Source organism: Cyanistes caeruleus, chromosome Z (assembly GCF_971803275.1).
Source record: "Cyanistes caeruleus chromosome Z, bCyaCae1.hap1.1, whole genome shotgun sequence".
NCBI classification, from domain to species: Eukaryota; Metazoa; Chordata; class Aves; order Passeriformes; family Paridae; genus Cyanistes; species Cyanistes caeruleus.
The window spans coordinates 13,954,544-13,969,491 of record NC_141732.1 but is presented as its reverse complement, the minus strand read 5'-3'; the positions used below and the strand labels follow the sequence as shown (position 1 = coordinate 13,969,491).

At 44.6% G+C, this 14,948-nt stretch overlaps 2 protein-coding genes and 1 long non-coding RNA gene across 5 annotated transcripts; 2 read left to right on the top strand and 1 right to left on the bottom strand.

Moving 5' to 3' along the window:
* Positions 1 to 5,069: 5,069 nt before the first annotated feature.
* Positions 5,070 to 6,546, top strand: LOC111941686 (uncharacterized). Of its 3 annotated transcripts, none has more exons than XM_086868753.1 (2): positions 5,070 to 5,119; positions 5,345 to 6,546. In XM_086868753.1, the coding sequence occupies exon 2, from the start codon at positions 5,414 to 5,416 to the stop codon at positions 6,482 to 6,484; it is 1,071 nt and encodes a 356-aa protein (XP_086724879.1). In that variant the 5' UTR covers positions 5,070 to 5,119; positions 5,345 to 5,413; the 3' UTR covers positions 6,485 to 6,546. The 3 variants fall into 3 exon arrangements, with proteins under 3 accessions (XP_086724879.1, XP_086724880.1, XP_086724881.1); XM_086868754.1 differs by having other exon boundaries at positions 5,085 to 5,138; XM_086868755.1 differs by having other exon boundaries at positions 5,100 to 5,147.
* Positions 6,547 to 7,586: 1,040 nt separating this feature from the next.
* On the bottom strand, positions 7,587 to 9,323 carry LOC147648130 (uncharacterized). Its single transcript, XR_015280812.1, has 2 exons — positions 9,277 to 9,323; positions 7,587 to 7,971 (listed from the first exon to the last, which is right to left on the bottom strand). It is a non-coding gene; the product is annotated as an uncharacterized LOC147648130 (long non-coding RNA).
* An 81-nt stretch (positions 9,324 to 9,404) lies between these two features.
* Positions 9,405 to 10,780, top strand: LOC147648129 (E3 ubiquitin-protein ligase Topors-like). Its single transcript, XM_086868748.1, has one exon. The coding sequence runs from the start codon at positions 9,594 to 9,596 to the stop codon at positions 10,722 to 10,724; it is 1,131 nt and encodes a 376-aa protein (XP_086724874.1). The 5' UTR covers positions 9,405 to 9,593; the 3' UTR covers positions 10,725 to 10,780.
* The last annotated feature ends 4,168 nt before the right edge of the window (positions 10,781 to 14,948 follow it).

Sequence of the window (14,948 nt, the reverse complement as noted above, 5' to 3'; positions counted from 1 at the left end):
AGGAGAGCAAAAATACCAGGAGACATGGAAATTGAGGTGATGTCAAGCAGAAAAACTAGACAAACTACATTCAAATTCATGTTTTAACAGACTGAAAAGATACTCTGAAAGATAACATCAATTGTTAAATCTCTGATATAGGAACTGGAACTAAAAGAACAGATCATGTTAGTTTCATCTGGATCACTGCTTTCATGGATTTATTTTCACATTTCAATAATCCATAATGTATTGATTTAATGAAGCCTCTCTCACATACAGATTCCAAACTGTAGCAAGGTGCTTAATCCTGTGTTTTTTATTAAAGAATTCCATCCATTGCTTAGGCACATTTTTCTGTCCATGAATCCAGAGGAAAATATGATGCACCACACAGTGAGATGTAAACTACATGTTAGAAAGGTCTGAAAGGACAAAAGCTAGAGCCAGAAATACAAGTTAATTTTTTCACCTGAACTACAGACAATCAATTTCCAAAGGAGACCAAAGGCAGAACACTCATTAAGCTGCCACTCACAAATTAGAGGTAAAAATGAAGAAGTCTGATGGACCCAGTTTTGGTTGATAATTCCTGGCTTTGAAAGGGGCAAGGTGAAAATTCAGCCTGCCCTGATGTAGCTCAAACTGGGCAACATAATCCTGGTATGGATCCAAGTAACTATTACTTGTGAAAATTTTGCTCATAAAAGCATCTGGCATTTCTTGGGATGCCAATGCGAGCCTATTTACAATGCACATGCTCTCTTCAGAAGGGACATGTGTTCTCCTGGCTGGAGTGCAATCCAATGCCATGGGAGGGATTTCTTTTCATTCTTTTAAAAATAATTTCCTTTTTAATACTCACTTCATACATGTCAGTGCAGTTCAGGTTGCAAGTTAGTGAAGAGATTCAATCTCTTTCTGCCTTTAAAAATTTGAGGTGGCATTTTAGTAAACATCAGCTCGGTGAAAAGATTATTCTGTTGTTTGTGTTATTGCAAGTTTGGTATGGTTCCATAAAAGTGTCTTTTGTGTAAGCCAGCACTTAGCTCACGGTTGCATTTAATCAATTGTAGTGGCTCTACTTTGTTGCAATTTAATAACATGAAGTCTTAGGAAAGAATAAAAGTTACAATATGCAGAGTAGAAAGAGGTCAACATTATTTGCTGTTTCCACATGGATCTCTTTCAGCTGCCTGAACTTAGTAGGTGATTGTTGCATCTTCCTCTCTGCTACCTCATGACAGTTCTCAATGGACTAAAGAGCAGATGAGAAGTTTTTCTCCCCTCCCTTTTGTTTGTACAGAGACCGTTTTAATAATTATTTTGTCAGGATCTGAGCCAGAATACTCTGGGAGCAGACAAATTACAGCATGCTCCTAAGGAACTTTACTGGCTTTCTGAGAACCTGGAATTAAGGCTTGTATATTTGCAATACAAACTATAAAGAGAGTCATTCTTTAGCAGAGAAGACTCACAATAATAAAATAAAATTCTCCTCACTATTACAGTCAAAGCCAGAAAGAGAAGTCACCAACTCTCTGGGTTTTTTCTCCCAAAATCTTTTAGCAGAAGAACTGTCCAATTCATGGAAAAAATAACAGGATCTAATAATTCAAAAACCAACAGCCTAAGTGAGATTAACAGATTTTTTTTTTTTCTTTTTTTTTTCTTTTTTTTTTTTTTTTAATTAACTCCCTTTGCAGCTGAATTAGAATTTCATGTCAGAAATTCAGACATCCCTCACCTGGTAACTGTGAAATTAATTTGGTGGTATTGCACATCTTATAGATGTGTGCCCAATGAAATGGCTAAGGTGCTGTCAGGCATGTGTTCTCCTGTTCTGTTCATTACCTTTGACCCTCCTTCTCCTTTGGTCATCTCCACAGATGAAACAATGAGCGCCATGGTTTGAGCTCTGCCAGCATGTGGAAAGTCTCAGCCGATCCTCTGTATATGGGGAGAGAGGCTCTCTCTGAAGGGCATGTTACAGGTGTGCAGAGGTGTCCTAAGTCCTGCCCTGCAGAGGGATGAACACCTCTCCCCATGGCTGAGTGAGGACACAGCAGAACTTCAGGGGAAGCCCCAGGAAGACAAGAAGGCTGCACAGGGAATGGCCAGACACAGCTCCCTGGGGCTGTGGCTTGACACACAGAACTGGAAGGCAGCCTTTGCCTGAGCAGTAATTGAGATAGTTGTTACACCACAACAGGACCTTATAGACTCTTCTCACAATTATATAGAAACCTCCACTTTTTCACATACATTGACTTCCAACAACACTTGCTATAAACAAGCATTTTATTAAAATGTCAAGTTTCAGTCCCTGAGGGTGCACTAAAAAGACTGACACAGAAACCACTGGCTCCAAGAAATTCCCTAAAATCTTTGTAAAATAAAAGAGGGAGAAAAAAGAGCAAGGCACAAAACACAAACTTGCCATACTTGGAGGCAGATATATTCCCCTCCTGAGCCCTTCTAATAATTCACTTTCATAATTCAAAAATGGTCACAAATTTTTCTATGAGTGAAAAGCCTGCTTAACCTTCAGCAGCAAAAACATCCCCTTATCCTGTTTGTTTTATTACACAAATCTTCCAGTCACTTAAAAGCAGAGATGAAAAACAGAAAACTAAGACAAAGTTAAGCCTGTATCTGAGGTCTCTTTTTATCTCAAGATGAAATAAGCACCTTGGGGAAGAGTCTTCTTAAAACATGAAATGCATTTCCTGGAGTATTGTCTTGGTTTTAAAGCAGTAACTAAAAAAATAACTTATTTCTTGCTGTGAAATATGAATTAGAACAAGAGCAAAACAGGCTTAAAACTTAAAAAGGAATAAACAAAGTTTATTAACAAAACTACAAGAATAAGAACACCAGAATAAACCTCCAGAAAAACCTTTTTATCCCCCACTACCCAACCATTCCCTTGCTCACATGACAACATAGAGACAAAAAACTTTGGAACTTTGGTGTTTAAAACAGTCCCAATTCCTGCTAGAGTCTTTTCATCAGTCTTTGTAGAGAAACTAAAGTCTTCTTCTGCTAATCTATGGAGTTTCTCACGAGAAAACTATCTCTGTTATAGTTTTATATTTCTCTGATGCCAGCTGCCCGGAAATCTTGTCATCAGTTCACTCCTCCCATTTCACATCACTCTGAGGTGTGTATGGGCCATGAGACTAGGGATATCATTTTTTAAGGATGAGTTATTCAAAGGCAAAAGTCCTCTTCATCTGTCTCTGTGAGCTTCACTGGAAACAGTTTTCTCTTTGCCCTCAAGGCCTCAAATCTTCGCTCCACTCTGTTCCAGCACCTCACTGTATCACAATTACTCCACCTCTTACTCAAAATCCACACTTTGAACACTCCACCCCTCCCAATATACTCTGTCATGAATTAAAGGAGTTTTTTTCAGAACACTATTGTCCATCTCCATAGCTTTAACAGAAAAATATTTCAGCTTATAAAGCATCTCCTTATTCTCTCTTCCCCATCAAAAACTTAACTCTTTTCTTCACTGTCTTCTTCATGTTGATTGTCTCTCTCTCTCTGTCTCTCTGGGAAAAAAGAGTAATCTTTACATTTTATCCAGGTAGTAAAAGAGTTAAAGTCTTGCAAAAGCTGCAGATGTTCATGGTGTCAGGTTTCAGTCCAGCAGCAGAAACTACAAACTAACCCAGGCTGGCGGCTCTGTTTCTCTTCCCCCCGCCCAGCGCCTTTTTCAGGCCTGGAGGCGGGGAGGAGGCCGAGACAGAGCCTTGTTACCTTTTCAGAAGCCAAAAACCAAAGAGAGCAAGAGAACTCTGGCTTTACATCTTAAGGTGGTGTTCACAAGTTGATCTCACTCTTCAATGGTCAAAACTGCTGTCAATTCTTAGAAATGACCGATAATTAGTCAGGAGAAAAGACTCCCATCAGTCACCAGCAGCTTCAACTTCCTTAGCTCCCAAAGCTATCTTAAAGGTAAAATCACCTCATGACAAGTATCTGTGGCCTTAGTTTCCACAGGAAATAGGGAATATCTTGGTACTCTGAAATTCCAGCTACTGCCTGCATATTTAGACCTTTAAAAGTCCGATTCCAATTAAAAAGTAATATAAATTCATACTTGAGGAGGCACTTACTTAAATAAGGAGAAACACCCCTCCCAATAACAACACAAAAAAGTCCTGATGAACAAACTTCCATCTTTTTCCATGTGGATTGTTAAGCACCAAAGTATGGCAGTGGACATCCTCCATTTGCACAGGTTTGAAGAGAGATCTCTGCAGCCTGAGGCAAAACCATGTTGTGGTTGCACACAGCATCCTTGACTCACACCACCCAGCCCTAAAACTAGGAGAAGTGAGTTACAAGTGAAGAAAGAACTGCTTGGGTTGATGACTTTCAGGAATGACAACATCCAGAGGTAAGAAAGGGATGATGATACAGCATGACCCACATGGTGATGGGTCCTGGGCTCTTTGGAGTTGTCACAGGGTTCCTCTGGCCCTTGTACTCCTCTCTGTTGGGACAGAAACTCCAGCTCCTTCCTTGAGGCTGTGGGGAAGAGCACAAAGGCACTGGCTTCCAGAAACACAGAAACTTGTGAAGTGGAGGGGAACTTGGCACTTTAGGCAAGTATCAGCAGGAGTGGATGCAGCTGGAGCAAAACATTCCTTTCAGCTTCTCCCTGAAGCAGGGACACAGTCCACAGGGGTGAGAGACTCTCAATCCAGGCTGGCCACCAGCACCCAGGTTCTCCAAATCCCAGCATTGCCCAGGGAAAGGCAGTGACAGGAGGAGACATCATCCAGCTACAGGCAGTCCATGCTGACTGGTGCCACCACTCTGCTCCCCACGGAAAACCTTGGCAAGGATGGGGGATAAGACACAGGGCCATGGACACATGATGCAGGTGGCCAAGGGAGAGCAACAGGGAAACGCAGAAGTTGAAAACAAGAAAAAATATTTTCATCTTTCTCCTCACAACATGCACTTGGTGTGGACATTGCTTGCTGACATCAGCAAGAAGCAGACTGTGACATCACTGAGTGCAGGATTGTGACATCTCACCCCTCACTGCTTAAATATAGATGTGGGCAGAGCTGGGGCCAGTCTGGCTCTGGCCTGAAGTCCTTCCAAACATGACTGTGAGGTGTGGAGAGTCAAGCCAGGTTTCTCTGGTGCTGAGTGGTGTCTTTTCTTGGCAGGTCCCAGTGCCAGTCCCAGAGCAACCAGCAGTGTCTCCCCAGCCCTGCCTGGCTTGGGCAGCATTTACTTGCAGCACTGGCAGGAAATAGCCCCTGGTTGGGTGTGGACAGGTGACTGAGGCTCTGGGGAGGTGGGAGGTTGTCCTTATTCTTCCTCCCCTCTCCTGCAGGGTGTGACACCAGCGAAGGAGAGCAGCTCCTGATCCTCAGCCCTTCTCAATGTGCTGCATGGGCCAAGTATGGCCACAGAGATGGGTGGCAACTGTGCCATCTGTCAGGATATCTGGAATGACATGGCCTCTGCTCTGCCCTGTGGCCACCAGTTCTGCTGGGAGTGCATCCTGCAGTGGGCACAGACAAATCCATCATGCCCACTGTGCAGAGGAGCAATAGAATCTGTCAGGTTTTCTGATGATGCAGGTGACTATCTAGAGATTGTCATCACAGCCCCTGAGCAGCTGCCAGTGGCCATGAGCCAGGCAAGGAGAGCTCCTGGTGACCAGGACGAGAACAGCCCCCATCCACCTGTGCTGGTCCATCCCTCTTCTCCTCAAGAGACACCAGCCCAAGCTGTCGGCGGTGTTATGCCTGAGGTCTGGGCACAACTTTTCCGTCAACAACAGGAACTTCTGGGCCCTGTGCGGACTTGGCTGAACCAGAGGATGGAGGCCATCCATAGGGACCAGTGGTGGATGGCAAGGAGCACACAGAGTGCTATCCTGCATGCTCTCTGTGTGTATGGGCCAGACCGGGAGACTATGATCCAGAGTTTGCAGGGCGTGCTGGAGGAACACACAGTGACACTGGTCCAGGGCACCATTGACATCATTGTGAGACACTGCAGCTCAGGGGCCCAGAGGCTGCTGCGCTCCCACACTGATGGGGATGAGGATGACAGCCCAGCAGCCAGCAGCAGCTCCAGCAGCTCCAGTTCCATCTTCTCCAGCTTCTCCAGCCCAAACAACCCCAACTCCTCCAGCCCAAAGAGCCTCAGCTCCAGCTCCTCCATCTCTTGGACATGGACCCTAGCTAGCAGCCCTGAAGTTTCCACAGAGGAAGAAGAGGAAGCTGCCACAATGGAGGCCAACCCTAGCAGGGGTCAAAGCCACCCTTCAGTTGTGCCAGTGTCCCCAGAGCAGGACCAGCCCCGGGAGGAGGCAGGTCCCTCTGTCCAGAGCACCAGCCCCAGATACTCTGGTCCCACCCAAGGTAGGCATTACTCACCTGGGCCACCCCAGCGGTCCCTGAAGAGAAAGGCCCTTGACCCTGAGGACTCTCCCCACCCCTGCAAGAGGCACCCTCACCAGTAGCACTAGCAAGGTTCTTTCAACCCCTTAATTAAGAAAAAAGAAATAAATTGTTATTTCCCTCACACAGTCTCTGGGCTCTGCTTCCTCAGCCTTCCCTTTTTGCCCCACCATGGGTGGCACCCGTGTCCTGTGGGGCATAGCCAAAGGCCCAGGGCCATGTGGACAGCACCTTTTCCCACAGAAAATCCAGTGCTCCAATCTCTCTGGATGTCTCTGCATAGTGTCTTTTCCCTCAAGAGAGTCAACAGCATCTCCCAGTTTGAGATCAGCAGCAGCCCTGAATTGGGACATTTAACTGCAGCATTCCAATTTTTGAAAAATCACAACTTTCTCCTCCAGCCAGGCTTCCAGCTGTCACTCACTTGGTCAGTTCCCATGAGGTGTCCGTCCCACAACAGCATAGTCTTAAAAACGAGATTCACTTAATAAATTATAAAAAGAATTTAATATAAACAAAAGACAATTAGGAGACAAAAGAAATAAAGCAAAAGGTTAAAACGGCCGGGTGCCCTGGTGGGTTACCAGGAACACACCTGGTATCTCAGGAGTGTCCTTTTTATCCCATCTTTGCTGTGAGAGGTTAATGCATATTCAAGCATGTCCCCTCCCTGGTTCCACCTTCTTGGATCATGTTCTTTTCTGCTGGTCAGCATAATTTTTGCTGGTTATCGTTATTCTAGCTGCTCAGCATTATTTTGGAGTTTTTGGTTTCCTTTCTGCTGCAGATGGTCACTTGTTGATAAGACTCCAGGCCCCTTATACTTCCTCAGAGAGCAGATGGGCTTCATATCTTTCCCCCTTGCCAACGTCCTGGTACCGGCTTTTTGGTAACAGTTTGCTCTCCATTTCCTGCTGCTGATAATAGCCTGTTTTCCACAGCTTGATCCTCCCATTGTCTTGCCTGTTGGAGTTATCTTGCCTTCTCCAGATGAGACATATCCTTACCATTCAGAATTCCTATCTAAGCCTGTAACTTGCTAAGAGAAAAGAATATAGTGAAAGCATATAATATATTTATCAGAATAATTGTGAAAAGCCAATATTTACAACATGAATTCACAACAATAGGTAGGCCCACAGGACCCTGCTGGGAGCTTGGCTGCACTGATTCAGACACATTTTTATTTATTCCCACAATTGTGTAGCTTGAATGATACAAAGAGGCTTTTGTTTGGTCAGCAGTGGTGCCAGACTGCACCTTGCTGGCACAGTGCTCTTCCCATCCTTCAGGATTCAGGTGTGGAGGTCAGCTCAGCAAAGGCTAGAGGAGAAAAGTCAAGCTGCACCCCTGGGGCACCTTTTGTGTATTTGCAGATTTCCTTTGTTCAGGGGCCCACATGCTGTCCTTTGGAGTGTGTCCTTGTCACCTCAGGAGTGCTCCCAGGGTGGAGGCCTGGTCTTGTCATTGTGCCGATGAAAGAACCGTTGCAAAAACAAAAGGCCCTGCTGGGTTTGGAGCTCCCCTGTGGATGGGCTTAGCAGCTGGTCTGCAGGCCAAACAATTGAGTTAGCAGAAGTTGAAATTAATAAAATACTAGTTTATCCATAGCTAGGAAGAAAGCAAGGCTGTTAGTATGAAAACTGATAAAATAGATACATAAGGGATATTTGCAATTAGGGGATACATGCATTAGTGAGCAGCATACGTGCTTTAATAATCTGTTGCAAACTCCTGCCAATTAATTATTGACGTTAATTGCTTTGTACCAATAAAATACAATGAGCTATTGCTTTGTCAAATTAATATTGACATGATGAGCTATTTTGATGTAACTAATGACTTCAGATCATGCTTTGTTAAGGGTATAAAACTTGAGAGCACCTTGTAATAAAGAAGCCACTGTTGTCTCTGCAAGTGTGTGTGTGTGTGTGTGTGTGTGTGTGTGTGTGTGTGATGTGTGTGTGTGATGTGTCTGTCTCAACAGCAACACCCCTCTAGACAAAACCCATTTACCAAGCAAGCAAAGCTGAACAGTCCCACAGCTCTAAACACAGGTGCAAAATGTCCTTATACCCATCACCCTTGATCCAGCAGGGCTGCAGAGAGCACAGACTCTGACTTTCAAACCAGAAGGGACAAAATCTTGTGCAGAGCTTGGTCTGAAAGGCCTGGATGTGATGGCCTCTCATAGCAAGGCATCGAGAGGTCCTGTGAATATTGACCAGGATTGTCCCCATGAAACAATGGCAAGGTGTCAGGAGCAGGGATTAGAGACAGGGCCCAGGACATGTGATGCAGGTGACTGAGGAAGAGCATCACAGAGAAGTAGAAATTGAAACTAGGAAACAGCATTTCCTTTTTTCTCCTGACAACATTTGCCGGCAGGGATGGAAGGCCTGCTGTGTTAGTCAGTGTTCAGGTCCAGCAGTGTTAGAAATGAACTTTTAGATACAATTAAATTAAAAGACATCAATGCAAAAGAAAACTGTTTATTAGTAATGATTCACCTGAGCTGCATCTATGCCCCTTTTTCCCCCAGGAGCCGAACACACACACCCTCCAAAACAATGACTACATTTTATAGCCTTTCCCAGCTGGGGGGAGTACTTGTCCCCTTTCCCATTGGCAGGGTATTTGGGAGTTTGTAGTCTCTCCTGACCACCTGCTTTTCTGTCCCCCCTATCCCCATCCTACTTCCTTTTTTGTCAGGTCTTCAACCTGGCTGCTTTCCCAGCTCATGGCAACACCCAGCAAATTAACTAGAGCAAATCCAAACCATAAATAACAACACATAGAACCAACAACTTCCATCTTTTTTCCTAATAACCTTTTGGGTTCAGCAAAATATTACCTCAATTCTCACTACAGGGTAGAGGACTCTAATGTCACCAACCTGTGGATGGTGACATCAGGTAGCACCGGATTGTGACCTCACGTCCCTCATTGCTTATCTTGGGGTTCCAAGGACTTGGAATGCCTTTTGCGTTGTCACTGGGAGTGGAGGCTGCTCCTCACTGCTTCCATGCAGACATTGGCAGGGCCACTCTGGCTCCAGCCTGAACTCCTGCTGAGTGAGACTGCAAGGCTGAGAGGATCTAGCCAGGCCTCTCTGGTGCTGGGCACAGCCTGTTCTTGGCAGATCTCCGTGCCAGAGCCATCGCTCCTGATATGGCCACAGACACAGATGGTAATTGCCCTGTCTGCCAGGACTCTCGGAAGGATGTGGCTTCTGCTCTGCCCTGTCACCACCGCTTCTGCTTGGGCTGCATCCTGCGCTGGGCACAGAGAAATCCCTCTTGCCCGCTCTGCAGGACACCGATAGAGACCGTCAGGCTTTCTGACCACACAGACAAGTATCTGGAGACAGCCAGCACCACCTCTGAGCAGCTGCCAGTAACCACCAGCCAGGCAGGGAGAGCTCCTGGCCACCTGGATGAGAGCAGCCCTCATGGCCCTCTGGTGTCCAGCCCATCTGCTCCATGGGGGACACTGTCCCCAGCTGAGCAGGGCCCCTCAGGGCTGGAGTTCCTGGGTGGCCTCCTGCCTGAGGTGTGGGCTGGACTTTTCCGTGGACAACCACAGCTACTGGAGCCCGTGCGGCCCTGGCTGCGCCGGCAGCTGGAGGGGATATTCCAGCGCTGGTGGTGGCTGGTTGAGGCTGCAGAGAGCTCCATCCTGCACGACCTGTGCATCAAGGGGCTGAATGCCGATGTGTTGGTCCAGGGGCTGCAGCCTGTCCTCGAGCACCACACAGCTCCACTGGTGCATGGCATCATCAGCATAATTGTGGGCCAGTGCAGCGAGGAGGCCCAGAGGCTGCTGCACTCTGCTGCCATCAGGGACGAGAATGGCGCTGTGGCCAGTGCCAGCTCCAGTTTCAGCTCCAGCTGCACCAGCTCCAGCTTCAGCTCCTGCTCCAGCAGCACCAGCTCCAACTTCAGCTCCTGCTCCAGCAGCTTCAAGACCAGCATCTCCTGGAGAGGGGCTCCTGCCCATGGCCCCAAAGTCTATGATGTGGAGGATGAAGCTGGCACATTGGAGGATGCTTTCCCCAGCGGTCTCAGCAACCCCCCACCTGTGCCTGTCCCAATGGAGTGGGATGAGCCCCAGAAGGAGCCACAGCAGGAGATAGTAACAGTGGCAGGTCCCTCTGCCCAGGGCAGCAGCTTCAGCCCCTCTACTTCTGTCCTGGGCTGGGACCGATTGCCGTGGGGACCCTTGTACCCTGTTAAAAGAAGGGTCCCCAGCCCCCAGGACTCTCCCCAGCCCCACAAGAGGCCAAACTGCTGGCAGCTCTAGAAGGGCTCTTGCAGCTCTTTACTGAAGGAAAATGAAATAAATTGTTATTTTCCTCACACAATTGCTAGGTGATTCTTTCTCTCCCTTCTAATGCCTTTTCCCTTCTCCTCCTGCCTGAACATGGGTGGCACTCAGGTGCTGGGGGGCACAGCCATGGGTTTACACAGCCTCCCAGACCATGTTGGCAGCACTTCTTCCCACATGAAATCCTGCTGCAGCTGCATACTCACAGAGCAGCAAATGCCAAAGGCAGAGTGGGAAGCAGAGGCAGCTGGTCTTGATGCAGGGCCATGCCCTCAGTCTGCCTCCAGTGCTCCTCTCTGTCAGCCACTGGCACATCTGCTTTGCTTCTGGTTTCATCAGGTGCTGCCTGATGCCAACCAGGGCAACCTGCTGAGACTAAATTTTCTAGCAGGCAAGCAAGGTCTAGTGCAAACTTGATCCTATATCATCGTTTTGTGTCTATGTCCCAATCAAATAAAATTGTTTCAGCACAGATTTATTGTTATCAATGAAATTATTGAAGGATAAAGTAAAAAGTTTGACTCCAACCATTATTAAATCTTGGAAAAATACTTACAAAGCAATAGTCTCCACTTTCTATTAATAAGAAAGCTGGAGTTGCCCACTTCGAGGTAATTTACTGAAATTATATGTCAAGTAGATACACTATCCCAGGAGAGTAAAATAAAAATTACTTGTTGCAAAAGAAACCAATATAATAGCGCTGGATGAGTATCATATATCTCATGGTGTTGCGTTCCGCAGCCGCAGGATCAGGTCCAGAGAAGCTACAGTTATCAGGAACCAGCATGAGACACCAACGAGACGGGCTTCTGCTCATGAAACCATTTATTCAGCATGAGAGCAAACTCAGATCCAGAGACAGAGAGCCCTGAACAGAGGCAGGGCTTTGAGGGATAGAACTAGGGCGGAGTTCAGGGTCAGGGACCACTAGGAACACAGCAAGGGAGAAACCCTAGGGGCTCAAACCCAATCAGAACTCCTGGGCTGATATCCCACGAGGGGTCTGGGGTGGGGCAACTCTTCCCAGGCTCACAGGGCCCAGCCCCTGAGGCAGTAGCTCAGAATTCACACTAGCCGGTCTTTGCAGCCACGCCTCTCACTTTAACAATGAAACTAAATCTTTGCCTCCCTAAGGCACCTCACATCATGGGTAACACATGACTGAGATTAATGGGGTCCCAGAGATTTTAACAGCAGAGGGATCTATTTTGTTGTTCAGTTTATAAGAGAAGCAGGTTTGGAAGCCACACTGCCTTTTACTGAGAAATAAAAAAATAAATACAAATCACCTTTTCAGAAAGGAGGAAAATTAGTTATTTTTTCAGATCTTATTATTCAAAAATATTTTAAAATAAAAGTAAAAAAAGAGTAGCAACTGTTTTAATTCAGTAAAGAGAAATCAACTATAAGTTGGATAATGGACAACTTTATTGCCAAAAGCTGATTTTTTTATTTTTTTCAGTTCTTTCAGCCTGCTTCCACAGCAGACCCATATAATTTTTGTGCTGAGAACCCAGGAGCTGGATATAGACCTCCCTTGACTTGATGGACAGCCTTCTTTTCATGCAGGATATAATTGGCTTTCCAGGCTTCTTGCACATGTTGTACCTCTACCTGCAGGAGGTCTGGGAGTGTGTTCTGCCTTCCTAACGGCTTTAGAAATCAGCTTTCAACCTGGTCAAGAAATATAAATTTTGAACAGAAATAAACCAGAAAGAAGTCCTACAAAATAAATAATAAAAAAAAGGAAATGACTAGGGGAAATAAACAGACACAAGAATGGCTGGAAGAACACTGTAGAACTGACTCTGCTAACATACTCCTGAAATACAGATCAGCTCTCCAACCACAGTGATAACTCTGTGCAATATCAGGGACAGGTTTAGCTGGGGGTTATTTTAAACAACTGTCAAAGTCAGATGCTTTAAGTAGGTAAGTTACAGGCTTTCAAATGCAAAGCCATTAAAGGCTGGTAATTTTGACTGTCTGCTAAACCTCCAGCTTAAGATTTCAGATTTTCATTCTCTGTATGCATCTTAGAAATATTGTGGAAATATTATCAGATTTTTTTCCACTGTCTTCCAGTAGGTACCATTCTTTAAATCTCATTTGTCTTGGCTTGGTTTCTAGACTCTGTTTCAGAGTAGCCTTTAGCCAAGTCAGAGGCTCAGGAAGCTGCCAAAGGTGGCTTTGGGCAAAGTTCTTTGACATTCAGTTAGGATGGGTGAATATTGTTCCACCTAGACAGACTCTAAGCAAGGTTGCTTTGATCCCAGATGCAGCCATAGAGACAGCTGGATGAACATATAAATGTTTGGCTTAGTGCTTTCTTTCACCTCTTCCATGTTCAGATCACCAGTGTTAGGTTATTTTCTTGAGGTCGACTGCATCTCTCAGGAAATGACTAGGTTGTTTATATGCTTCATGGTACAACATTTTTAGATAGTAGTACCTATCTATATAAAGAAATGTCTTGAGATGTTTTCTTTGTGCCTCTCTGAGCTCAGATACACTGGACGATCCATGAACTGGTCTTGATGCACGGGCATTAGATATTGCTCTTAGAGTCTGTTTTTCCCAAATGGTTGCTCTTTAGTAACCACTTCTTAGCAGTAGCAGCCATCCATAAAGGATAGATGACAATGTCTGTTCTTGCAAAACATAAATAATGTGAACTAAAGAGTAACCATTTGGGAAAAACAGACTCTAAGAGCAATATCTAATGCCTGTGCATCAACTCAGAGTTACAAATCATCAGTGGTTATTTTCCATTTAAATTCAGTGATGGGGTAGGTGTCTGGATATAAACACTTGCATTAATCTAAGTCAAATATTCAGCAATGGGTATTTGCTGAATCAAATTAGAAACTCATAATTAATACAATGTTTTTTTTGGTGTAACATGCTTCCTATTTTCTCTAAAGAAACACACACACACACAAACCTCACAGCAAGGCAGAGAGTTCAGAGAATTAAAGTCCATGCTAAAAGATTTTGGCATAAAGTCCTGAATTTTGAGCAGCAGCTTCTCTCTGGTACAAAGTCACAATGTTCTGGGCAGCAGCTTCCCAGCACAGAGGTTCTTTGATCTGGGCCACAGAAGCAGTTGCAGTAGTTCTTCTTATTGATCATGATGATGATGGTGCTGCTGCTGTTCTTCTTCTTTGGATGTGTGTGTAGTGGGGAGGGGATTTCTAGTGCAGGGGATTAAATTCATGAATCATCCAATCAGCTAAAAACACGATTCTAAAACATCCTTTCTACACCAATCTAAGCTTAATTTTTAATCTGCAAAAGCAATATTAGTTTTGCCTAAATCATAGTACAGAGCATTATTTATTTATGTGACTAATCCTGTCTGTTCTAAGAATGCAAGCTATGTTTTCATTATGTCTAGAGCTAAGTTGAATCAGTGAAGGGTATCATCACTGAACTTTAAATTGGGTAATACACACATCTTGAGTTCAGATGGTTTTAGAAAAATTGTATTGTACGAATGCTAAATTTTATCATCTATTGTGCTAGTGAATGCTTCTAGGTAATGTAGAGAAAAATTTGATGCTATGCCCCTGTGAAGCTTTGAAATCCCTCTCCTTGCAGTGGATAATATTTGAGATTTTCTTCTTTTTTGATTTAATAATACTTCAAGATAGATTTCATATTCTATCAATAAAGAAATAGGGCAGTTAAACTCTAAAAACAAATGAATAGGAAAAAAATAAGTTCCTTGATTTTTTCAGTAAAATCGTGTAGCCATTTGAAGAGGAGCAGTCACTTCCATTAAAGGTTTCTCTCTACTTGAGCCTTCTTTTTTCCATTTGCAACTTACTTCTGTAAAATTCACATACTCCTCCAGCTTGTTAAGGCACACATCACCTTTTCATATGAGGTGCAGAGTTTTTGATATGTGTTTTTTGTCTTTAAATTCTACACTGTGACTCCATTACAGACTGCCTATAATCTCTTCAGCACCCCATATATTCTTCCTTTTTCATAGCATCCTGTTCTTTTTCTTCACAGTTTCAGTAAGTGTGTGATGTCAACAATGACATAAACTAAATCCTAATTTACGTGTCCTCTTGGTAAGTATCATTAGTAGAAATTGATCTTCTGAGTTAAAACATTGATCAAATATTCATGTGTGCATAGGTAGTTGTGTATAATGAACATACACATACGTATGTGAAAATTATGTGT

Coding starts and splice junctions, on each gene's coding strand:
- LOC111941686 (XM_086868753.1), top strand. CDS start 5,414: ATGGCCACAGAGATGGGTGGCAACTGTGCCATCTGTCAGGATATCTGG.
- LOC147648129 (XM_086868748.1), top strand. CDS start 9,594: ATGGCCACAGACACAGATGGTAATTGCCCTGTCTGCCAGGACTCTCGG.